The following is a 27,577-nucleotide window of genomic DNA, read 5'->3' on the forward strand; positions in this document are numbered from 1 at the left end:
AGTAGTGGCAATGAACAAATTGGGAAGCATGCCAGGACAGGATTGATGATTCCACCAGCCGCTGTGGCCGAGTGGTTCTAGGCGCTTCAGTCGGGAACCGCACTGCTGCTACAGTGGCATGTTCGAATCCTGCCTCGGACGTGGTTCTGTGTGATGTCCCTAGATTAGTTAGGTTTAAGTAGTTCTAAGTCTAGGTGACTGATGACCTAAAATGTTAAGTCCCATAGTGCTTAGAGCCATTTGAACCATTTTGCTTGATGACTCCATTTGTTGAACTGGAATCTCTCCTAAGCATCATTAAAGTGATTGTAAAACCAAAACTGTGTAGCTGGATCAGTAGGCAGAACAGTACAGTGTCTGGCCATGGGAATGTTAAGAAACACCTGCACACAATGTGTATAGGGAAAGAAGCCTCTAACTGTAGATATGTGGCGATGGTGATAAAACCGCTCCACATTTGGCTTCCAATGCTTCATGTTGGAAGATTAAAAGCTAAAGAATATTCATGTTGTTAATTCTTAAAGATATTTTCTAATAATAATAATAGTACTTTCTAAGGGTACTGCAGGCTTCACCAGAATCACAGGCAGAAAAACTGCACAATAAACAGTTTTGTTGTTGGCAGTAGCAAGTTAAGACAACTGTTGTTTTATTTCCCTGTGCAAATCAAATCAGCATTTGATGCATATTTGAATGATGCTGAAAATCATGTACAGTAATTATGGCTGCACAATGTATATAATCCAAGAGCCAGATATATCCTTTGGTACTGTTAAAATTCTACATTGTAAGTTAAACATGATTTAGAGAATCATTCAAAGGCATTTCAAATTTCTTTCAAATTTTTGTTTTTCGAAACAGAATTTTGTGTTACATATTGCACCAATGTAACTTTTTGTGTGCAAAAATCTAGCCCCTGTAAGAATTGAATTTTTTAACACTCCAGTTTCATAGCAGCAGCTGTTCATAAGATATTTAAATTTTCCATCAAATCAGTAATTAAGTTTGCTTAAGTGCCCTGATTACATTTGAGCATTAAACCATTTTTTGCAAAAATAGACACCCATGGAGTTCAGTTTGAAGCTCATTTTGTCCTCGTCCCTCTGTCTGGCTAGGAAATTTTCGACAAAAATCCATTGTAGAATTTCTAAAGTGTCTTGTTTTCACTCCACTCAAAAATATTACCAAACATAAACAATTTTGTGTGCATGCTTGTGGTTCCATTACGTACATCTGAGATGGTATTAGGATAATTATTGTCCCCAACAAAATACTGTTGATAGCAGACATTAAGAATAACATAATATTAATTAGTTCAGCACATCCGAAGCTGTGGTTAATACCATTAGAAACAAAAGGGATAATGACAGTAATAGTAAATGTTAACATGAGTTTCAATAGAGACAAGGTGGATGGATTTCTGTAGAGTGTTGACACAGTGTTCTCATTTCCAAAATGATTACCACTCTGTAACAGGTGTGCTAATTTGAGATGTCCTAGCAGATTAAAACTGTGTGCCAGAGAGCTGCTTGTTGAAGAGGTGCTGGGGAAAGTAAAGTTGTGGGGATGGATCCTGATTCGTACCTATATAGATTACTGTTGAGCATTGCCCAAGAAAATCAAAGATTTTGGTCTCAAGTCCCAGTCTGGCATGCAGTTTGTCTGCTGGAAAGTTTCGATGTCTTTTCTGTAACATCAGTTCCGTTACTTTTAATGCCACATTCTCCTTCTTTCATTGTTGTCAAATGATTCAGCTAGTTACAGGTTTGTCAGAAAGGACTTTACAGGTTTGTCAGAAAGGACTTTACAGGTTTGTCAGAAAGGACTTTACAGGTTTGTCAGAAAGGACTTTACAGGTTTGTCAGAAAGGACTTTACAGGTTTGTCAGAAAGGACTTTACAGGTTTGTCAGAAAGGACTTTACAGGTTTGTCAGAAAGGACTTTACAGGTTTGGAATGATACAGAAATTTATTGAAATAACTTATGGAATTGGTAGAGGTAATTTTGTAGCAAATGACCTCGAGTTTGATTCATGTAGTGCATCATTACCCCATTATGCCACTAGGAGCACCAGTGTATTGCAGTTAAAATGAATACTTTCACTTGTGCAGAGTGTGCTTGCTGTGTGTTTAGGTGTCATGAAACAAACTCTGCTACATCATCAATGAAAATGACTCAGCTGGGATGGTTTACCACCAGCAAGACAGTGCACATCATCATTTCCCCTCATAAGTTCTAAGTTTGCTCGATAATCATTTGCTAGGTAAGCAGATTGGCTGTGAAGGACCAGTTGCATGGCCATCTCGCTTCCCAGACTTGACAGTACTGGATTTGTTTCAAAGGTATTTCATTAAAGACTGTGTGTTCTGACCCTGTCAAACAATTTTGCTGACTGGAAAAAGGGAGTTTGGGGGTTGCTGTTGCAGAAGTTAAGCTTGCTTTGCTGCAACAAGTGTGGGAATTAATTGATTACCGGTGGGACGTTTGTTGCATTACAAATGGTAGTCACATCGAAACCAGAATGACACTTGATACTTCGATGTTAAACTTGAGGTTGTTTTCTTCAAAATAAGACATCTACAGATTCTATCAGTTATGTTAGTAACTTTGTATATCATTCCAAAGTTTTAGAGTTCTTTCTGACTCGCCCTATAGTTTCACGTACGCATAAGTGACTGACTCTTTGCTGTACCAGTCAGATGTTTTCAGCTTTAGGTTATTGTTGATTGATCCGCATGTACAGAGTACAGTTTCTGTAGGATTGTAAGATTGTAGAAGACTGCGTTGGCTTTGTCGACAGGTGTGCCACAAGATAAACAGCATCTGCTGCCACATCCTCAACACGACCTTCCAGCGACTGCAGGGCCAGATGCTAGTGCGCTTCCAGAGCATAAAGTCAAGGATGCCGCGCCGCGAGTCGGCGCGTCGCAACCACCCACTGGCGTGCGAATCTGACATTGTGGAGACACTGCACATGCGGCTGACTCTGCTGCAGATGACGTTCGGCAAACACATAGAGCGCAAGCACTGCTGCTTCTTTGCTGGCGAGGTCAGTCTCTCAGGTTATGAAAATAGGTAAAAATTGCCAGTATCTTGAAAGCTGAATGGCTTTGCCTGTAATGATATTGAAAATAGATTACTCTACCCAAGGCCAGTTTAAGGTCTGCATATGAAACACTTTTCAGAATAGTCCCTTTGTCTTTCCTGTTCAGATGTGCTGTTGTCTGCTGGAAAATATTGTTGCTTGCTTCTTCAAATGCTGTTAAATGTGCTTTCACCCTCGCAGTACCGAGGCAGGGTGGGGTACTTTGTGCTCTCCTTTTGAAAATATTGCTGTCTGATTAGTTAATTTAGAAAAAAGTTGTTTATCAGTTATTTTACGAAGTTCATAAATGTTTAAAGTTTTTAATTAAACTGAGCTCGGTAATTTAAATTGTCCATAAGTTTCCATAATGAATGTTATTCAGTATTTTGATGTTCAGGACCCTACTTACACATCAAAATCTCGTTAAAAGTATGTTGTAAGAAAAAATAAACAAAATGAACAGAATTTGCCTTTCTAAAACTCTTTTGTGGTGTTCATGAAGCTTGAATTGCTTATTATGGAAAATGCATTGATATTACTAAGAGTGTAGTAAAATATATTTTAAGGTTCTGGACCTTACACGCAGGTCATTGCTTCTTTAAAAAGTTTCTTAATGTGTCAGTAACAATTAATGAAATCTTTATAGGGTGGGCATAAAGTACATCACTCTTTCAGTAATGGAAATTACATTGGTGTTGCTAGGCTTAATAAACAGATGCTACATAGGTTGCCAAATTACAGAATTAACTATCTTGATGGTGTCGTGTTATAAATGTGTGTGCTTAACATAGTGGTATACACATATTGAGCCAGTAGTGAGGAACTGCATTGTAAGACTTCAATTTGTTGGAAGAAAACCACTTGTAACATCTAGTTTGACCTATTGATAAATATTGCTCCAGCATTAGAGAACCCAGATCAAGTCTGTAGGTGGAAGGCATTACAGGAATTCAGAGTTGTAAGTACACTCAAGTCATTTAAATATCTGGGCACAGCATTGTAGAGTGATACGAAGCGGAACGAGCATGTGAGAACAGCTGTAGGGAAGGCTAATGGTTGATTTCGGTTTATTAGGAGAATCTTAGGAAGGAGTGGTTAACTTGTAAAGGAGACCGCATATAGAATACTAGTGTGACCTGTTTTCAGCACTTCTGGAGTGTTTGGGATCTGTACCATGTCGAATTGAAGAAAGACATCGAAGCAAGTCAGAGGCGGACAGCTAGATTTATTACTGGTAGGTTCGAACAACACTTAAGTGTTGGGGACATGCTTCCGGGACTCAATTGGGAATCCATGGAGGAAAGGTGACATTCTTTTCAAGAAACACTATTGAGAATATTAAGGGCCAGCATTTGTAGCTGACTCCCGAACCATTCTACTGCCACTAACATACTTTATACATAAAGACCATGAAGGTAAGATACGAGAATTAGGGCTCATATGGAGACATACCTACAGTTATTTTTCCCGTCGCTCTGTTTGCAAGTCGAACTGGATAGGTACAGGATACTCACTGTCTTTGCAGCACGGTGGCTTGTGGAGTGTTTATGTAAACGTAGAAGAGAAATGTCCTGGACACTTAAACGGGATGAATTGGAAAAAGGGTAAAGTTCTTTTAGAACACAGCTATGTGAGGTATTTTGTTGATGTTGCTGTGAAATCATTGTACCAGTGTGTGAGCACTGTACCAGAATGATGTGACCAAAACTTGTTACACCACACATTTGCATATGTATACTAAACAGACCTGTTATAAATGAAGCACAAAAGTAAGAGAATAACACTTCTTTTTTTCCCCTCCTACCTCTCCATCTCAAAGCAGCACTTGCACCTTACATCTTGAATAATTTGTTGAATATCGTCCACTCTGTCCTCTAACAGTTTCCACCCTCTTCAGCTCCCTCTAGTATCAGGGAAGTTATTCCCTGATGCCTTAAGAAATTTCCTATCTGTATGTCCCTTTTTGTTTTCATTGTTTCCAACACCGATTTTGCAAGGATCCTCCTCCGTTTAGAGTTTACCTGATTTTCAACATTCTTCTATAACATCACATCTCAAATGCTTCCATTCTCTTCCTTGACCAGTCTGTGATTCACTATCACAAAAGGCTCTGCTCCAAATGTACATTCTCAGAAATTGCTTCCTGAAATTAAGGCTTATGTTTCACACTAAATGATTTATGACCTGGAATGCCCTTTTTGCCTGTGTTATTCTGCTTTTTATGTCTTCTATTGTCTGTTATGTTACTTCACTTCCACACCAGAACACCTTAACTACTGTTTCTTTGTGGTCCCTAATTTTTATAAGTTTACCACTAATGTCATTTCTGCTACTCATTACATGTATATTACTTCAATTTACTCTGTCTTAGTCAACTGTTTATTCCATTCAACAGATCCTGTAATTATTGTTCACTTTTACTGAGAATAGCAGAGTTGTCAATGAATCTTATCATTGCTATCATTTGACTCTGGGTTTTAATCTTACTATTGGGACCTTTTTTTCCCATCATTGCTTCTTTGCTGTAGAGGTTGAACGGAAGGGGAGACAATCTGCATCTGTCTTACACCTTCAGCCCGAGCACTTCGTTCTTGGTCTTCCATTGTTCTTGTTTCCTCTCACTTTACCTATGGCTTACTCTATTTTGCTTGCACCATTTTACATTTTTAGTTCAATAATGCCTTTGGAGGGTCTTGATTTTCCTCAAGTCCTGCTGCTGTTATCAAGCACATCATTAGATGTAGAAGTAACTTTGGATGTGCCCGAGGAAGTGTGTTGGGACCCTTGCTGTTCACATAGTGTATTAATGACCTTGCAGTCAATATTAATAGTAAAATAGTGTTTTGTAGATGAAGCAATTACCTATAATGAAGTACTGCCTGAAAGAAGCTGCATAAATATTTAGTCAGATCTTCATAAGATTTCAAAGTGATGCAGCAGTTGGCAAGTTACTTTAAATGTTCAGAAACATAAAATTTTGCGCTTCACAAAATAAAAGAACATATCCTATCTGTAATGTCAATGAGTCATTGTTGGAATCAGCAAACTTGTACAAATACCTGGGTGTAACACTTTGTAGGGATATGAAATGGGATGATCTCATAGGTTCAGACATGGGTAAAGCAGGTGTTACACTTCGGTTTATTTGTAGAATACGGGGAAGTGCGATCGGTCAGCAAAGGAAATTGCTTACAAATCACTCGTGCGGCCAGTTCTAGAATATTGCTCAAGTGTGTGGGACTCGTACCAGATAGGACTAACAGGGATACTGAACAAATATAGAGAAGGGCAGCACAAATGGTCACAGGTTTGTTTAATCCATGGGTGAGTGTCACAAAGATACTGAATGAACTTAACTGGTACTCTCTTGAAGATGGACGTAAACTATTCTGAGAAAGTCTGTTAATGAAGTCCAAGAACTACCTTTAAATGATTACTCTAAGAATGTACAACCACACCGTATGTACCAGTCACATAGGCATTCAAACACTCATTCTTCCCATGTTCCATATGTGAATGGAACAGGAAGAAAACCTAACAACTGTTACAATGGGACATACCCTCTGCCATGCACCTTACGGTGGCTTAGAGAATATAGATGTAGATATATCAGAACTGCCTCTCTAGTAGCCTTCCATTTCCTGAAGCCAAAGTGATTATCTAACAGGTCTTCAAACTTTTTTTCCATTCTTTTGTATATCATTCTTGTCAGCGACTGCATGATCTGTTAAGATGTGCAATAATTCTTGCTCTTTGCTATCTGATGAATATGTGGATGATATGTTTCTGGAAGTCTGATGGCACATCTCAAGACTAAAGAGAAACTACAAACTAACCCATCATGTCAAATAAATTAGAAATGTTAGAAGGCAGGAATTTCTCATTGCAGTTATCTACAAATGTCATCAGAGAGATTCGTAGATTATACTGTGGCTCTGCTGAATTTCGTATGTTTAACCAGAACATGTTGCCCTAGAAGTATGGTTACATAATTGAAGCAATATGCACCTTTGTGTACAGGTCCCACTTAGCCAGCTTGTCAGTTGGAGTACTCATTAAGTTATAACAATGTGACCAAATTGCTGTGCAAAGACTGAAGTCTTGGGCGAATAGAGCTGCTTTGAGAATTTCATTCTGAATAGAATTTTATCAGAGAATAAGACTTGTTCAAAATATGATAAAAATAGTTTCACTGTATAACCAAAATAAAAAAAAAAATTCTAAGATTGTGGACAGTGTTCATCAGAATTGTGTGTAACATCGTGTAAAATTTCTCTCGTAAGTTATTGTATTCAGACTAGTCTTCTGGTATAGCTACTATGTGAAAAGATTGATTGCACTGTCTGTTGTGGAATAGCCCCTTTTGTATAACGAAAAATTAACAAATACAGAACTTACAATGTCTATTCTGTACTTTGCTAATCATAACAAAACTTATTCAAACACAACTGAGAATTGCTTAAAAAGTAAAGAGGGAAAAGATCCTGTATGGGAAGAGAAATCCTGTATAGGCTTTATGGAAAACAGGATACAACAGCTTATAATTCTCTCACTTATGCACAATATAGAACTTCTAAAAAGTTGAGAATTTGGCCATTTGTAAGCTGCTTTGGAGTGAGATCATTGTCATTGGATTGGAAATTTTGTAGAGTTGATTAGATGCTAGAAGTGTTCTGTTTGTAACTTTATTCTGTAACTTTTAATGTTTTAAAATCCTGCCTCGTTCCGTCTAGTCGTTTAATGGTGTTATTAATTTGGTCCTGTTTGTAACTTTATTCTGTAACTTTTAATGTTTTAAAATCCTGCCTCGTTCCGTCTAGTCGTTTAATGGTGTTATTAATTTGGTCCAAAATTTTCTTATAAGGAGCGGTTCCTAAAAGACTTTTTGAAGCCATCTGTTCAGAGATGTGGGTGGAGGTCCCATGTATGATGTCCTGGCAGGCCCTTGTTTGAGTAATCAACAGAAAAAACTATAGAATTTCGTGTGGTGCTCTACAGCTTTAACAGTGAATGTTATACAGGCTGGTTATGTATTGTAATGGTTAAGGTACAGTCCTCATAGGCCAAGGATCATTGGTTCAGATCTTATCAGGTGCTTTGAATTTTTTTTAATCTTTATCGAAACGTCTGATAATTATTTTTATACAGTTTATTGGTTTAAATGTATTTTCTCATTTCTATTCCTTTCTCATGTTATTTTTATCATCCTAACTTTTCATTTGCTCTCATCTTTCTTCCTATTGATCTTTTTCCACTTGGAGTCTTTGTTCATGTAAATTAAATTATTGTTATGTATGAACTTCAGTTGAATTTCTTGTTCGTGTTGTTGCATTTTTTTTATTTCTATTTTTCATTTTACTTTACTTTCATTCTACTTACACACCTTCTTTCATTTATATTTTTATCTTCGTTGTTTTGTACATAGTGCAATAACAATTTGTTTTATGTTAGTCCGGCAGTTACCATCCAAGAAATATAATCTTCTAATGAAAAATATATTTTTTAAACCATTGCATGGGCAATACAAATAGATTATTTAGTCTTTTGTTTCTTAACCAATAGATCAGCATTTTCAAATGTTAAAATATTATAATAAATAAATAAAAAAATTAAGTTCACATGCATAAAGATTGGTAGGAAGAAAAAATTAGAGCAATTCAAAAAGTTAACACAATGATTAAAATGTGACAGAGAAATAGAAATATTGCATCATTTAAACCAGTAATTCTGTATAAATAAAAATATAAATGTTACTATAAAATCAAATCTCAGAAAGTTCTTCACTGATTGCTTTGGAAATTTTTTCACATTGCATTCAGATGTGCACGTTGTTACATACCCACTGTGGTGCCATATATAATACATAAATATATATGTGATGTATAAAGGGGAAATACTGTTAGATTGGGTACTTTAGGATCAACTACTTAGTCACCAAACTGGCTCCTCCTCTTCCAGTCTTTCTTGTGTTAATACACACATTTATTTTCTTATGTTGCTTCTTTTTACAGTGTTGCAGCTGTTGTTTCTTGTCTTAATTTTGACACCTCAAGGCATTATGTGTAGTCTTAGCAATAAATTTTCATGCCAGAGTATTTATTGTTTGTTGCAGATAACTTTGGAGTATTGTACTTTTTGCTGCAGCCATTGTGCGTAGTAGAGTTGGACATTGCTGTTACAGATTCTGGACGAGGTGTATCGGATCCTGCACTACATAAGTGTGACTCCCGTCATGGCACGGCCGTACAAGGTGACCGACGAGCTCTTCGACCTGTCGACTATGGCCATGGAGTATTTCAAGGAGTTTATAGAGCCGAAACTGCCAGAAATCAACTACTTCAATGCGAACTTCCTCGACTTTGCCTCGGCCTACAACAGTGAGTGGGAGGGTGCAAAGAGTGTGTACTCTTTCTGCTACAAGGCATTCTGCCAGGACAAGAGTAAATAATCCCTGTTGGCTGGTTACTTAGAGTGTAAACAGCTGCAGCAAGGTTTTTTGCTGTTGGCACTCTGGACAGACACAAATTGTGTGTGTGTGTGTGTGTGTGTGTGTGTGTGTGTGTGTGTGTGTGTGTGTTTAGAGTTGTGAGCATTGAGTAGGACATGTACAGATGAATTAAGAGTGACATGTACTAAATTTCAAAACCCAAAATCCCTTCATACAGGGTGGCACACAAAATGATCCAACATTTGTTTTTGTTCTAATTTTGTAGGTTATTGGTTGTTGTTGCGTGTTCTGTTGGCAGAAGAGAGAGTAGCTCAAGATTACTTTTTTACTTCTGACTGCATTGTTTCTCATTCCAAGATGTCTGATAAAGTAAGACTGATAGCTGACCAGTGTTTTGAAATGGTTATATTTTCATGAAACTGAAAGTGTGGTGTTCTGAAACTGAAAGTGGGGTACTTTCACAGAGACAGTTACGTGCACATTATAAACCTGATGGTCACCCTCATTTACTATAATACGAGGGGGGATCATATATAAATGGGATTTTTGTTCCTGAACATCAACAGTTTGTAGGAATGACCCTGCGCCTCTGCTATGCTTAGGTGGGACCATTAGAAGTGAGAAGAGCATGTTGTTAGATATTTCCCGCCGTTTCATCAGTAACGCTCAAGGTGTCTGAGCAGCAAGTGTACCCCTCCATTGCGCAACGCATAATTATGTCCTTTCTCGCTCGTGAAGGAGCTACAGCGGCAGAAATTTGCCAAAGATTGACTGCACAGTTCGGTTATAAAACATTATCAAGGATGCGTGTTTTTGTCTGGCATAAAAAGTCCAAGGAAGGACAAGAAAGTGCGGAAAACACGATCGCCATCCTTAGACCAGCATTACAGACAAAAACATTCGTGTAGTTAGACATTATTGATGACGATCGATGGGCAAGAGTATCAGAAATGACGCAAAAATGTCAGAATCAGTTATGGGAGCTGTCAAGCAATCATAAATGACCTACAGTTCCATAAAGTGTGTTCCAGATGGGTCCCTAAACTTTTGACTGAAGATGTGAAGTTAAGACGTTTGAAGGTCTGTGGCTTACAGCAAGGTTTGCGGAAGAAAATAATGCATTTTTGAGTCGGAGCGTCACCTGCGACGAAACATGGGTTCACCACTACACTCTGGAATCCAAACAAGCCAGTAGGTAGTGGCGGGGGAAATGGGAGGCAGTACCAGTGAAAGCAAAGACTCTACTGCCAGCTGGCAAGATTCTTTCAACCATTCTTTTCGATCAGTGAGGCATTTTCCTGATTTATTTTTTGCATGAACAACGCACAATCAATGCTGCTTACTACTGCGAACTGTTGAACAAGGCGAGAGTTGCATATCACCGCAAAAGACGAGACCAATTGATTTGACAGGTCATCCTCCTCCATGATGATGTTGCGACCCCGTACTGCAGCTCTGTCTCAAAGCTACAGGTAATGCACTGGACTACACTTGATCCTCCTCCTTACAGCCCAGACTTATTGCTCTGCAATTTCCATTTTTTTTTGGACTGCTTAAAGAAGCTCTAGGAGGGCGACAATTTGAAGATGACGAGAGTGGAATTCTTCATGTGCAACTGGCTGGTGACACGACCCAGTTCTTTTTGTGATGAGGGCATCAGAAAGCTGCCCATACACTGGAACAAATGCATTCCCAAAGCAGGAGACTATGTAGAAAAATAAATAATAATTGCCTTGAGTTTTTCAATGAATGAATTTACATAAAAAATAAAATCACGTTTATATTTGATCTGCCCTCGTACATCAACTTTACAAAACCTTTAATTTTTATGGTTCAGTTTTTGAGAGGAAGCATGGATGTCCTGCCAATGTTGGTTTTCCACAGAATGTCAAAACTGTGAGAGCAGTGTTACTGAGAAGCCCGAGCAAATCAACTGGGAAAACTGCAGCAAACTTTGGATTTTCTTGATAATGTGTACAGCGAATTTTAAAAATTCCTTTGCATTTGTATCCTTACAAAATAAATTTTACCTAAATTATTGAACGACAAAAAAACATCGATGAATTGGTTTTCAGATGAGACATCTTCGCTTTGATGGCGTTCTTAATAAAGAAATTGTGCAGTTTCAGGCTTCCGGGTATCCAGACATGCCTCATGCGAAGCTGCATCCCACTCAGCCTTATTATATGGACGGCTATCTCAAGTCATGGGGTAATATGGCCATTCTTCCTTGAACACACAGTAAACATTATGCTGTGTAGTAATTTTGTTCCTCAGCCTTTTTTCATAAGGGTTTACATTACAAAATCAGTGGTTCATGCAGGATGGAGCCAAACCACACACAGCTAAAGTTGCCACAGAGTTCGTGCATGAAACATTTAAAGCAAATGCCATTTCATACAGATTTCCTAATCACTTTATGTGTGGACAAAACTCTCCCCCAGTCAGTCCTCTGTTGAATCTCCCCCCCCCCCCCCTTTTTTTTAAAGTGGGGGTTTGAAAGAAAGATTTTTGGTAAACATCCTCATACCAGGGAAGAGGTGCTACTTCCAGACTTGCAAGATATTAAAGTAAACCATGTGCAACAAAGGACGTATGAAACCTATGCAGTTAATCAGCACATTCTCAGATATTATAGCAAGAAAGTATGCCCCACAAAAGGGAAGTTGCTAATTTCTTTAAAAGAATGGAAGTTTTCCCAGGGGGTTAAAAAGTATAGGCTTCTGCTTTAAAAAGGTAGACAGACAAACTGTTACTTGAAGCATCTCATGTAATTACAGCTCATAGTATTTTCTTAGGAAAGGATATACATTCAACTATGTGGTTAAATGAAACCTAGGTAAACACTGGCAAAGCAGTTGATAAATGCCACACAGAAGGCACTTAAAATAGCAGCAGTCGTCAGCCAGTGGGAAGAAGATCCCGATTAACTGTAGCCATGCAGATTGTTCAAACAGTTTTGTGCAGGAAGGACACCTAGTTTTTCGATTAATAAAAACCTGTAACTGCGATGAGAATATGGATCACCTGTGATTTCTGCAGTAATTTCAAAATTTGTTGCTGGAGTTTAATGTTAGTGTTCTTAATAAATAATGCATGTTACCATTCTCTGATATTAGACAAAGCTCCAACAGCTAGTGACCACAAAGAAATTAGAGTGCAGTTGTTACAGGTGACACGTTGCTGTGGACATCAGCATGAAAAATTAAGTTACTGCCTTATCACTGCCATTTTAACCCAGCTGAATTGGTTTGGAGAGATGTCAGGGCCTGCATTCGAAATACGTCCTTTACAGTAACAGAAACGCTGCTATTTGGAGGTCTTGTTAATGTAGATACTACCTGATGGAGAAACAAAATAGACTGTTGGCAAGCTTATTAGAGGAGCACAGACTGTAGGCAGAATTATAAATTCGTGTGAGCAGTTAATGTGGTGGTGGTGGTGGTGGTGGTGGTGGTGGTGGTTTTGATGCCAATTCCAATTATAGTGTAGGAGAATCAAATTGAGCTCCACCACTGACATCATAAATTGGTGAGTGTAAATGTATACAGAATTAATTTTTTCTCACTGCAACTGAGTAGGATAAGCACCTTTTTCTTTATTTTGTTCTAAGATTGTGGGTAGCGTGTTCTTTGGTATGTATAGGTTTACATTATTAGACAGCATTTTGTATGCACCTATTACGGTAACAATTCAGAGCAACATCCCATAGACATTTTCATTTACTTCAGATGCTGTTTATTTACCAGTTTCATATACTATCTAATGATTTTTCTCCATAGTTCTCTCTGTTGTTAGAAAAATGTTCTTTATTGTACTTATGTATACATTATTATGCAGTGGCTTACATAAACATTGGTTGTAGCCTCCATTCAAGAAGCATACTTAAGAGCTATCGGCTATGGGCAAATGTGGTGGCAGTTTTTGCAACCTTGCAATCACAGTATAGCCAACTACACACGAGTTGTCAAATAACGTGTTTCAGTGGCCCAAGTATTTATTCTTAATACATTGTATCTTACATTTATGTACATAAACTGAAATTTTTTTTTACAGAAGCAAATGTTGGATCATTTCATGTGTCACCCTGTATATCAAAATGGATGGGGATATATTAACAAGAAATGATGTTCGTGGTAACATGTAATTCTTATTCAGGTTTCCAAAGAAAGTAACACAGTAGTAAGACACTAGACTTGCTTTTGAGATAATAGTGGTTAAAATTCTCACTGACCGTCTCGATTTAGGTTTTTTGTGATTTTACACTTAAGGCAAATGCTGCATTACTTTCCTTCACCATCTTTCCACAGTCAACAACTAACGCACCATCTACATCAGGGACTTGAACTCCAGCAAAATTTTGGAGATGGTTCAGAGATATTTTCTGGGTATTTTCTTATAAGGAACGTACGGTTTCCATTGGCTCATTAGCATGGCACGTCTCCTGTGTGGGAGGCACAGGTTGCATTCTGCCAATCCCATGAGACCTGGCGCTCGAACGAACCCCTGATATTGCGAAATCTTCACCACAGCAGCACTTCCTGCTTGCACTGTGATAGTCAGCCTGCTGTGTTATGTGAAGGCCATATCATGAACTATTTCCAAATGAGATACATCTCAGGAATTCAGTCTGTATCACAGAATTCAGACCCCTGTTTTTTGTATCATATTTATTCTTTTTTATGATAGAGGTTGACATGTTTGAGGCTTTTCTAAGAATTAAAAACCATTTGTTATTTATGGCAGTATGCGCAAAATTTTTTTGCTAGTTGGCAACACTATCTCGTGCGGGCTTCAGCCTCCACAACAGGTAGTTGTGCGGCTCATTAGTGGCTGCTGTTGGAGATGGACACTCCACTGCCCTCTCAGGCCAAGTGTGAGGTGCGAGTGGTTATCCACTTTATTAATGTGGAGAAGATCCACCCAGTTGAAATCCGTCATAGGCTGATGGCCATCTATAGTGGAGTGATTAACTAGTGTAATGATACGAAGTGGTGTGCTGAGTTCCTGAGTGGTAGAACCAGTGTGCAAATTAAGGACGGAAGGGGAAGGTGGTCTTAATTTGATGATGCATTGTTGGAGAAACTTAAGGCTAAACTTCATGAAGATTGCATCCTGACAGTCCAGGATTTTGCAGTTTTGATTGTAGAAGTCAGCTGAAAATCAGTGCTCCAAACCATTTTTATGAGAAAATTGTTGTACATGAAGGCGTGCACTTGATGGATGCTGAAAACATTGACAGAGGAGAATCATGTGGAGGGTACTCAGAAATTTTTGGGCCATTTTAAAAGGTAGACAGAATTTTTGAACCTGATCATTACAGCTGGCGAAATGCAAGAAAATTGTGTTGGGCAACCTCTGACAAAAAAATAATGTTCATCATGTTTTGGGATTGAAAAGTTCTCCTTGCTAAATTTTTGCCAAAGGGCACACAATCATCACTGATTGTTATTGTGAAATATTTAAACTTCCAAGAGTGACACAAAACAAGTTTGTTGTGACAATGCCTGACTCCATACAGCAGCTCTAAGCACCGCGCTTCTGCATTCTTTGAAGTGGTATGTCAGCTGTCTGGCTTATAACCCTGACTTGGTACCAAGTGATTCTCATTTCTTCCTTCACCTAAAGAAAGCTGTCTGGAAAATGCTTCTCAACTGATGAAGTCCAGGAAGTGACGTCAAGTTGGTTGAGGACTGCGTCAAGAGGTTTTTGAAAAGGGATAAAGTATCTCTTACCCCAACTCGAGATATGTGTTGAACTTGCTGCAGATTACATACAATGCCGTGTACAAATTTTGTACAAATAAAATTTTTGTGCTTTTTTTGTATGAAAAATGTCTTTAATTTGTGGCAGCTATCATATGATACGTTTTACCACCATGACACACACACACACACACACACACACACACACACACACACACACTCTTATTTTCATTGTGTTGGAGAAAGTAGGAGGATCAGAAAAATTAGTAAAATGTTCATTGCAAATGTAGCAGTAAGTTTCTCGCAACTAAATCGTACAGGTGTTCGATTAAGTCTGTGCAGGATCTTTGAAACTGTGTTCTGCGACTCGTACTCCCGCCGAACCGTCAATCCTAAAGCAGTTTTGAACAGACGTAGTAAGTATATAGTGGCAAATGAAAATTCATGCCAGACACCGACTCGAGCCCATATTTCCTCGTTACTGCAAGCAGTCACTTCAGTTGTTATGCTGTCTGGACACACATCTGGGCCCCGACTCAAATTATTGTTGTCACTGATGTTTCTTCATACAAGTTTCAAACACTACTACCAGAGATTCTCCAATAGAACTTACGTGAAATGGGGTCTGTGGAGGAGTGTGGATTATATTGCTGCAAGGGATACATCTGAAATTAGTGAAATGCATTTTAGTTCAATGCATTGACATGGTTTAATGAGATACAAAGTTTTTAAACTATGTATTCATGCTTTTGTCAACAAATAAGAGATCACAAGACAGAAGTTTCTCACAAAGACATCCTCGTATAAAACAGTCTCGGGTTACTTTATGCATCAAATCTGTGTAATATCGTGAAAATTTGGCCCAATCCTCCATAGTCTTCAGGAGCGACCAACAGGTTGCGATAAATCGGCATGTTATCGAGTCATATTGCCAGAGACAGTGTCCATGTGTGCACTGGTGGTGCCAGCACTCTCATAAGAGTGTAAATAATTTGCCACAGTTCTGTTTCTCACTGTTGAGAGGTTGTTCCCACACTACTTTTGCACTGAGAATGCTGAATTAATGGACCCGCTTTTAAGGAAATCCCACTTTTAACGAATATTTTTCGGTCTCTGCAAAACTCCCATAAAAACAGTGCTATTCTTTCCCAGTTTTTAATGATTCCTGCTCTAAGTAAAAGACTACTTTTAAGAACTAAACGTGAAACATTCTACAAATTAAAATTCAGTTCTTATTCAATTTCTATCATATTGTCGAGTTTCTGATTTACACTGATGAGCCAAAACATTATGACGACCTGCTTAATAGCTTGTCAGTTACTTCGGAATGAATGGCATCACTGATTTTACGTGTTGAGGATCCGATAGTTTAGACACCAAGCCTGAAGGGATGCAGGTGGTTCGCAAGCTGTCGGCGTGTCTCAGTTTACTACCACAGATCCTGTGCAAACACAGGAGATGATAATACTGCTCCCACAAACCTGCGTCAGTGGCGTGCTCCATGTTTCGAGCCGCCGTTCACCTCGATGACAGCATTTGCAGAGATGACTATCGACTAGTGTAGCAAAAATGTGATTCATTCAAAGAGCCGACAGGTTTCCATTGATCGACGGCCAAGTCCTGATGGTCTCGTGCCCATGTCTGTCATAGTTGTCAATGTTGTTGGGTCAGTGTGTGAACATGTAAGGGTGATCTGCTGCGGAGGTCCATGTTCAGGAACATACGATGGATGGTGCACTACAAAACACTTCTGCATGCACCAACGTTGTGCGCTTTTGGCAGAGATGCCACAGATCACCATCTGCCTTACTTTACTGAACAGACGAGTCTCTGAACCCCACATTCAGTAAAGAGTCGTGGAGATTGAACCATTTAGCATCTAGTGGTAGTTTCACTGCCCTTCTACCTCTTTTTGTAGATGCTAACGCCAGTAGCACATGAAAATTGCAGTTTTCGACATGCTGTATTTAAATTTGGAGCAAATTATTGGTAAGTTCGTAATGGAATACCTCTTACATCATGTAAATGTGCTTGAATTGATTCTGCGTCACTCCTTCCATGTACCTGGGTAAGACCCCTCCCCATTGAAAGAAAATGTTTGGAACCCCAGTGACACGTTAAGGAGTGGTTTGACTTTAAGTTATAGCCCCCGTTCCAGTTACATTTCTCACTCGTTCCAATTTCCACTGCCTAATAAGACTCACAGAATGTAGATGTATGGGAAAAATTTGTGTCGGTCTATCCGAATTATCAGCAGTTGCCAGGCACAGTCTCACAAACACACAATGTTTGATGAAACTAAAGTTATCCCACACTTCTACATGCTGGGATTCTGTTGTTAACTGGCACAATGGCAGATGTAGTCTTAGTTGTGTGTAGAAGGGAGCCATTTTCACTAAGAAGACAGAGAAACATGCTTAATTGTTGATATTCTTAAGAGAGCACTGCCGCCACCATTGGAGACATGAGTACAACATCTGGCAGAATGATGTAGTAAAATATGCATGCCAACCAATCACAAGCTTTTTTCATTCATGCATTAGGCCTGCCTTAGTCTTGTGTAGCTGCATTTGGTGCTTCCATCGTTTTGTTGGACTTCCACATTTTACCTTGTGGAATATATTGCCAAAATTGTAGTGGTAATCTTGTCTCCTCCATTCACAACAAATGGGATGTCCATATTAGCCTATTTTCTACAAGCTTTTCGTTTGTATCAGATATTTTCTATTACTTTGTAATCTTTGTTTCTCTCATAATCTAATTTTTTGTATTCCGCTTTATACATGAGGAATTTCATCTCATTGGCCTGTAACCTTATTTTGAAAAAGGCAGACAGAAACCCGTATGACAAACAGGATAAATGAAGAGCTTTCTGTTGCCTGTTAATGGTTACCACAATGGTCAGTTGTTCCTTAAAAAGATTATGGTAGACTTTGTTGAAAATTCAAGATTTTACCCTGATTTCTAGTGATATTTAAATTGAGAATGTTTTATACAGTTAAAAGATCAGATTTAAAAACACACTTTCCTACCAGTTTTGTGGTGTAATGTACTTTGCTATAGTATATAACATTTCCATAAAATAAAAGATGCTTACAAGTGTAAACAACATAACATTCTGAAATCTCTCCCCCTCCCCCCTTCCTTCTCCTCCCCACCCCCACCCACCCCTCTGAAACTTTATATCCAGAGTACACTCAGGCACCTTAAGAACAAACTTTGGAAGAAAATAAAATAAATTTCAGTGCTGATAGCTAAGTGTTTGGTCCCTAGAGAGCCTGCAGTCCTGTATTTGTAGTGTGGATGTAATGTTTTGGTTGAAGTGGTTGGCACAAGATATCAGCTTTAATTTGTGCAGCTTTGGATGAAAATGGATTTCTATAATGATACTGAGTTTGACAATTAGTGTTCAGGAAGTGAACAAAGTGATGTTACTTCATTGGAGACTGAAAGTGGTGGCAGTTCATCAGATTTCTACTTGACAGGAGCTCGCCGATGGTGAGGTTAAATATGTCTACTGTGCTCCATCCAGGTCCTCTAAGATTTGAGTTTGTGTTGATTTAATACGTTGAAAAAGTGCCTGTGTTTTCCTGAAAATTCAATGTACAGTTAAGTGAACCATCCACAGCTGAAGCTAAATAAAATATGTCCTGCACTTAAACACCTCAACAGCAGATTCAAAATTTTTTGCTCACCAGATGCAAATGGAACTATTGGTGAGAGTTCATGTTGTATAGAGGGAAACTTGGATAGTTACAGTATCTATCTGAGAGGAGAGGAAGGTTTGGAAAAGACATTCATGCTATGTGACTGCCAAAGTCAGTGTGCATGGTCATTTATTACATTCACAGAAGAAAGGAGGAAATTTGATGAAATACATTGATTTTCCACAGTGAACTGATTTATTTAAATAATAAGTCTCATGCTTGCAGAACTGATACATATGGAACATTGCAGCCATCCATGGCTCTATCATTTCATCATAAGAAACTAAAAAACAGGAATTATTGCTTTTCAGAAGGGACAAGTGACAGCTGTTTGATGGAGGAATAAAGAGCTGTCTTTATGATGACAATTCATGATGTTGATATGAATTGTGCTAAGAAAAGACACAAGTTTTGAAGACAATAGCTGTTTTGGCATATAATTATATGATGAGTGGAGTAAATAAGATAGATCAATACCTGGACAATAATCTGGCAACTTGTAAAAAAGGAAAGAGGTATTAAAAGAAAATCTCTTTCTGTCTCATTGCACTTACTTCGTGGAAGACATGTCCTAGTCAAAAAAGGGGATAGTAAAAATTGCCTTGCATTCTATATTGTTGTTGTTATTGAGAAAACTATTTCAAAACACCAGAAAGATGGGTTTGCATCACGAGTACCATGTCCTACGTCTTCGAGCACCAACCCCAGATGACTGATTGGCCAACATTTTCTGTCGATAATTCCACCTACTGCACAGAAACGCCATCTGACAATGACTTTGAGACAAATTGTAGCGATGTTTGGAATGCAGATGGGAGAAAGGTGAGAAGGCAATAGAGATATTGTTGTGAAAACTGTAATGTAGTCCTGTACATTGTTTACTATTTTTGCCCTTGCTGCACAGCTATTAATATTTAAAGCCATTGTGAAATTCATAGTTAGACTTCATACCTACACAGAACTTTTAAAAGACATTGTTATGGATATTTTAATCAAAGCCAATGCATTAGCATACTTGGGATTTTATTTGTTGTGCTCTTCAAAAATTTGTAACTCCTTATGTTGAGCGTCAAGAGCTACCTTTATGTCTACATGTAAAGTCGTTTGTTAAAGAACATTGTTCCCTAATATAAAAAAATATTACTTTTTGGAACGTAATTTGTTTAACCAGTCAATGTCTTAAGGAGTTAACGTATAAAGAAGTAGTGAACCCACAACACTGTGTGATATTTAGAATACTTCATTCATTATGTTAGTATTTGAATGAAAAAACTATTTTCAATAAGTTCTCAAAAACTTTCCACATTGCAAATCAGAGGTACCATAGATACAAAGGGGAATTTCAGTGTTTAAAATATTATCAGTAACTCTGGTGTTTAAAATTGGTATTATCATTTTATTTTCATGGATTATCTATCCTAAAACATGCAGTAAACTGAGCAAAAGCACTGTATCTTTTTTGTATATGTGATATAACTCAAATGTAATATGTAAAATAAATAATGTATTGCACATCAATAAAATATTTTTTCCTTAATTACTTGTAACGTGACAAAAAATATGTAAAAATCATAATGTGACACTTGATAGTTTGATAAAGCATTCCAGCCAAATATATGCCTAAAGGAAAAGGTACTTGTGACATATTGAAGACACATTGACACTTCTCTCTCTCTCTCTCTCTCTCTCTCTCTCTCTCTCTCTCTCTCTCTCTCTCTCTCTAGCTCCTGCCCGCGCTCCCTCCCTCCCCATTACTCCCTCCTTTCTTTCTCTGCCTTCACATTTGTGTGATTTTAACCTAGTGACACTTTACTATACCTGTTGTGCTCATTGGAATGCTGTACTCATTGATGTGATGTTTGCATTCAGAAATACTAGGCTGGTGGTGTGCTTGTTGTACAACACACACAATGGGCGAGTGCAGCAACATTTACATTTTGATGGCAAGACAGTCCATGATTGCCATAAGGCAGAATTCTTGCAGTATTTTGTAAATAAAGTTAAATCGAACAGTTGAAGCCGGCTGGCTTTAAATTTGCCCCTAATGTGTTCAGATGTTCAATGTGTTGGTCAAAAATTCTAAGTACACTCAGCCATTGTTGTATCTTTTTTTTCATCCATTGCAGAGTCGGCTTACTTCAAGGAAATTTCGTTTTAGCCATTCTTGCACATTGTTCTTTCAAGATACAATTTGTTTTTGCCATTGGTTGAATTAAAAAAAACTTTTTGTTCTGTGACAAAAAAATTACTATTCCATTTTGCTCAAAAAATATTGACTCTGAAAGTGTCAGTATTTTTTGATCCGCTTATTTTTCTGACGGCTGTCAAGCTTTGGGACAGTTCTAGCTGAGCTGAGAGACAAATGTGGAAACGATCTTTCTTTACTTCAGTAACTTTCATTCCAGAGTTTAGTGTTGTAACAAGAGTGAGAGGGAGAAGAAATAAGTAGGATACAGTGTGCAGGCAGAAGCACTTCAAGCTCTGAACAGGGAATACTGAAGTTTGAGGAAATCTTTCAGAAGACAGGTTGGACTAAGATCCCTTAGGATTAGGTGTCCTTTCATAGTCATATTCAGCATAGCCACATTGTCTTGAATGCTGCACTTTCACAGTTGTCTTGTTTTTCCTCTTTTGATTTTATTTGTTTTGTAAAAGGATGAGTTAGGCTGTCCTCTTGCATCCCGTTTACCTGCTCAGTCAAATGTAGTCTCCTCCCTCGTATGCTTCACAATATTCTGATGTTTGGAGTGGACAGTGATACCAATACATTTTCCTTGAGTTTCCATTCCAGCAACAACTGTTTCCTCATCACTAACATATAGAGACCTCTACATGACAATTTAGTGATAATTTTGCTACTAATGTGTGAGCTATTCCCCTAGTCATCTTATTAAGCCAGCAGAAAAATGCTCCTGTCAGAGTACAAAAAAGTGAGTATGCTCCTGCTTAAAAAACTGACTGCTTCATTCTGCATTCTTCAGCACCTACAAAAATGGCATGTTGAACACATTCACAATCTTTTTAACATGGATTTTGCTTCACTCTCCCAAACTCCCCTGAACTGTAACTCTCTCACCCCCAGTAGTCCATCAGTCGCTCATACCCATCCACTCCCACTTGCCTAGTCTCTCTCTCATTCAGCCCACCAACACACACACTCTCTCTCTCTCTCTCTCTCTCTCTCTCCCTCCCTCCCTCCCTCCCTCCCTCCCTCCCTCCCTCCTCCTCCTCTCACTTCTCTTTCCTCCCTCTCTTCTCTCCGTTCCCTCCCTCTCTTCTTCGTTGTCATTGTCATAGGCTGTGTCTGTCATTATGACTGACTCTCACACACTTCAAAATTTTCCTTCTCTTTATACTGCCCCGTTGGTGTGGTCTTCTTCATTCTTTTCGTTAGCTCTGTCCTGTCAGCTGTATTCCACTACCACTGTATCCCTATCTTTCTCTCAAATAGCCATTGTCTCTTTCGCTCTTTCTGTAACGCAATTGCTGTCTACTAGTTCCAGTATTTACTACTTTTCCATCTCTTTCACATAACCACTGTCCCTTCTCTCAGCATAAGACACTGCAGACCCCTACTAAAGCTCATAAAACATCATGTCAAGAAGATATGGAGGTTTGGTAAAAGCATGTTGTGTAGTCAATGGAAGAAATGTAAAAGAACATAACTTCTTGATAATCTTGTACACTGTTTTACCAACAAGATATGTAATTATTCTGTTTACAAAGATCAAAATTGTTTCATTATGTGCTGCTGTGATTTCATTGCAGTAAAGTAGAAAAATGCAGTAGTTCATAAAATGAACCTAGGGAAATATTCTTGAAGTGTAGTTAAGATAGTCGTAATAAAAATATAAGGAGAGGCAGATTAACAGAGTATAAAATCAGATTTAAAATCTAAGAAACATAAAAACTGATGCATTTAAAATGTGTAGTGGTACAGTAATTCCTCCAAATTCTGTGTGTCTCACTTGCATGGATAATGCTGGTTATTGTTATTCTTTACATTTTAAATACAGTTCTCAATTCTTTGTAAATCGAGAAATAATGTTAATAACTCCTTCAGTAGTAAAGTTGTCATAAAAAGGCCCAAACACACAAGCAGGATGAGATGGTTCCTTTATCATGAAACAGTAAGCTATTTAATTACATAATAAATCTAATGAAATACCACTGAAATTCATGGTCAGTAAGAACTTTCTTTGTATGTTCAGTCACAGAGATGCCTTATTTTCAAATTTTGAGCAAAGAGCCCATGTCACCAGGCCGCACAGCATTGTTTCCAGCCTTCTCAGCAAAAATTGACACACATTTCTACATCTTGTTACATACATATGTCTTCAGTTTATGAAGTGGAACACTAAAAAATCGAGGTTAAATGTTTTCTGCTTGGCAGTGGAGCCGTACTAATTTTTTTATATACTCTCCTTCTTGCAATACATTTAGTCGAGTGGTATCCAGCCTAAACACCAAACAAACAAAACATGTTAGGCTTCGTCTCTGAAGTGAAAGTCGGAGGGTCCAGAAGCATTGAGGTGCCTGACTGCTCACTGAATAACTGAATAGCAGAAGCATTGAGAGAGCGCACGACACACACACACACACACACACACACACACACACGTACCTCCCTCGCGTGTGTCCAACTGGCTCAGTGTAGGTCCACAGGTGTGGGTGTGGGTCCGGGTGCATGTACATGTACATGGTTTTTCTTTGTCACTCACTCTACCTTGAGAAGAAAGGATTCACCTGAAAGCTAGCAAAGTTTTCATTCTATTTTGTGTGTCGACATTCAATGCTTCTGCTATTAGGTGAATGGTCTCGTTTACTCCTAAATTATTTAAATTCTGTCAGTATTTCCCTTTCTATATTTACCCTTCAATTTTCTCTTTTGAAGCACCTTGATGAACAAGTGTATTGTCCTGCTTTAAGATCGATTCTGTTTGTTTTTTACACTCTTCTCACATTTTTCTTTTTTAAGATAGATGACAGATTTTTTCCTAGTTATTGCTGTACGCTTTGTGAGACAATATGGGAAACACTTTGAAAAGTAGTATTTGCATCCCACAGAGCTTGCAATAACAATTTTTCAGGAACAGGCTAATCTTTTGCACTTTGTAGTTTTCAACCTATCGTACCAATTTCGGGAAAAGTTTCATCTGGAGTATCTTAAAAGCACATCATTTCAGTTCGCTTACTATAACAATGCGTGTGTGTCAATGGAGTGCAAGTATTTAGATTGAACAACCATCCAGCAACTTCAGTGTCCCTAACCTACAGCATTTATGCAAGCAGGGAAACAGGACATACTGTTTAACGAGGAATCTGAACCCCAAGTCATTCCTGTTGACTCCTCATGTCATGTAGAGGGGAAGAAAAGATTAAAGGCAGACTGAAAATTTCCATGGCAAAACCAGGATTTGATCCTGCCACCTCACTTTTCCAATCACATACTTTAATGCTAGGCGATCAGACTTGACAATTTGGTTGCTCATTTTTTAATCGATGGAGACTAACATACCCTTCCTTAACGTTCATCAACATTGGATGAGTTGTAGTTTGTGATTAGCAATCCAAGAGAGACATCAGTGCTAAGTTATTTCCAGTTCATCCAGTGTTAAAGTAATCACTTTAAAAAGCCACACACACAAAATCATTCAGCTAAAATGTTGACAATAGTTATAAATCATTAACGACTACCAGCAAAACAAAAACATAATTTAAGTGCTCTCTGCTTCCTACAAGATACACCTTTTAACCTTGTTCTTATATGTTGAGCAATGGCCAAATGATTCTCCCTGTTGTGGTCTTTAGTCTGAAGACTGGTTTGATGCAGCTCTCCGTGTTCTTCTATCCTGAGCAAGCCCCTTCATCTTCGAATAACTACTGCAACCTACATTCTTCTGAATCTGCTTACTGTATTCATTTCTTTGTCTTCCTCTATGATGGTTACCCCCAGAAGTACTTCCAGTAGTAAACTGATGGTCTCTTGATGTCTCAATCTGTCCTATCAACTGATGCCTTCTTTTAATCAAGATGTCCTGCAAATTTGTCTCCCCAGTTCTATTCTATACCTCCACATTAGTTACATGATCTATCCATTTAATCTTCGGCATTCTTCTGTAGCACCTCATTTCAAAAGCTTTTATTCTTTTATTGTTGAGACTGTTTATCATGCATGCTTCACTTCTGAACATGGCTACATTCCAGACAAATACCTTCAGAAAAGACTTCCTAACACTTAAGTACAGGTAAAATAGTTTCTCTTCTTCTGAAACACTGTTCTTACCATTTCCAGTCTGTTTCATATCCTCTCCACTTCAGCCGTCATCAGTTGTTTTTCTGTCCACATAAACCACCTCATTTTCTACTTTAAATGTCTCATTTCCTTGTCTAATTCCCTGAGCATCACTTGATTTAATGGATGACATTCCATTATCCTTGTTTTGCTTTTGTTGTTCATCTTATATCATCCTAGCAAGATGCTGTCCATTCCATTCCACTACTCCTCAAAGTCCTTTACTGTCTGTGACAGAATTAGTGTCATCTGCAGCCCTCAAAGTTTTTATTTCTTCTGGGCTTTAATTACTACTCCAAATTCTACTTTGATTTCTTTTACTGCTTGCTTGGTGCAAAAGTTGAATAACATCACTGAATAGGCTACAACTGTGTCTCACTCTTTTCAACCACTGTGTCCCTTTCATGCCCACTGGACATGTATAACTGCTGTCTGGTTTCTGAACAAGTTGTAAATAGTTTTTTGCTCCCTGTATTTTACCCCTGCTCCCTTCAAAGTTTCAAAAAGTGTTTGTCAACTTTGTCAAAATTTTCCTTTGAATCTACAAATGCTATAAACTTAGATTTTCCTTTCCTTAACCTATCTTCTAAGATAAGTCATAAAGTCAGTATTGTTTCTCATGTTCCTACATATCTCCGGAATCCAAATTGATCTTCCGCGAAGTTGGGTTCTGCAAGTTTTTCCATTCTTCTGTAAAGATTTCATATTGTCATTTTACAACCATAAATTTTTAAACTGATAGTTGGGCAATATTCACATGTGTAAGTACCTGCTTTCTTTGGAGTTGGAATTATTACATTCTCCTTGAAGTCTGAGGGTATTTCACCTGTCCCCTACATCATGCACACTAAATGACTGGTTCTCTCAAGGCTGTCAATAGGTCTGATGCAATGTTGTCTACTCAAGGAGCCTTGTCTGACTTAGGTCTCTCATTCCCCTGTCAAATTCTTCTCGCAGTATCATCTCTCTCTTCGCCTCCTCAGTATTGCTTTAAAGTTCATGTTCTTTGTGTAAACCCTCTCTTCCATCTTTGAGCTTTCTCTTCTTTGTGTAGGGCAGGTTTCCCACCTGAGCTCTTGAAGTCCACACAGTTGCTTCACTGTTCTCCAAATGCCTCTTTAATTTCCCTGTAGGCAGTACCTATCTTTCCCACAGTGAAATATGCTTGCCCTGCATATGCTCCAACAAATGTTACAAGGCAACCGTTTTCCTGTCTAAGGTGCTATCAAAACTTTCTATGCATTGTCATAATATAGGGTGTTTAAACAAGATTCAACCAGTTTCAAAAGACTACGAATGAATATTGTGAATGAAGGTAGAAACCTGGGGTAATCCTTAAATTGGCCTCAAAATTAAATCTTCACCTCTGTGCCACTTGCAAGTTGCTAGTTCATATGGTTATCATTACAGGTCTCCACAGTGCAGTTACCTCACTCACCTACTTATTTGTTACCTGACATGCATAGTTATGTTGACAACACAGCAACCTGCAGATTTCTGCTTACATAAAAAAACTAGTGCCTCAGGCAGAGCAGTACAACATGCAGTGCTGTACTCGTGACAAAAATTAAAATGACATGACCTTATTGTAACAAAATCTCACGTGTTGAAAAGGTGAATGCCTTTAGTCGCTTTATCGCCATCTCGACCCAATGCACACTGGGTAATGAGTGAGTAAGTTAGTTAACAGCAGGAGACTCCAACTGGCAACCACATGAACCAGCAATTTACTTCTGGCACCAAGTTAAACTTTTAGTTTTGATATATGACTTAATATCCACATCTGTTCCTATTTCCCTACGTGTAAAATCGACTGGATATTACTGTATTAATGTCTGCCAAAATGATTTTCACTTTTTTTTAGCTGTAAGAGCGAGACTTGCATGGATTGTGCAGTCAGTCTGATGACCAAGAAAGACAAGGTTCTGGGTTCTAGTCCCAGAAGTTTTTGAGCTGTGATATTCATTTTCCCACTGTGCGAGACTGTCAGCTACTATGTTCGTTGTACTGATGCATGCTGCGTGTGTGTGTGTTTGCGCAGATCAGCCGTACCTGGTGCTGGACAGCGCCTCCACATCTGGCAGCAGCCGCACGGGCGGTGACGATGGCCACATGTACGGTGATGACCCCGCGTCTGTAGTCGCCGCAGCAGCTGCCGCCATGTGCTTCCAGGACGACCAGCTGAGTGACCCGCCCCCACAGTCAAACATGGTGCTGCGCAAGCGCATCCGCAAGATCAAGCAGGGCATGAAGAGGTAACGGTCAACTGCACTCACATTGAGCTTACCCTCTAGGCATATGTGTCAGCCAAATACGCCACGCTGAGTAACTCAAACT

At 38.5% G+C, this 27,577-nt stretch overlaps 1 protein-coding gene across 3 annotated transcripts in view; it reads left to right on the forward strand.

Moving 5' to 3' along the window:
* Window positions 1–27,577, forward strand: part of LOC124718980 (F-box only protein 28) — a 92,974-nt gene that overhangs the window by 41,207 nt on the left and 24,190 nt on the right. For 2 of the 3 annotated variants that reach the window (XM_047244650.1, XM_047244651.1), the window contains exons 3-5: window positions 2,801–3,049; window positions 9,267–9,525; window positions 27,282–27,495. In XM_047244650.1, the coding sequence (XP_047100606.1) occupies window positions 2,801–3,049; window positions 9,267–9,525; window positions 27,282–27,495 (722 nt within the window). The remainder of the gene's footprint in view (window positions 1–2,800; window positions 3,050–9,266; window positions 9,526–27,281; window positions 27,496–27,577) is intronic. The other variant, XM_047244652.1, reaches the window with a different exon arrangement.

The sequence above is a fragment of the Schistocerca piceifrons genome, chromosome 10, assembly GCF_021461385.2.
Source record: "Schistocerca piceifrons isolate TAMUIC-IGC-003096 chromosome 10, iqSchPice1.1, whole genome shotgun sequence".
NCBI classification, from domain to species: domain Eukaryota; kingdom Metazoa; phylum Arthropoda; class Insecta; order Orthoptera; family Acrididae; genus Schistocerca; species Schistocerca piceifrons.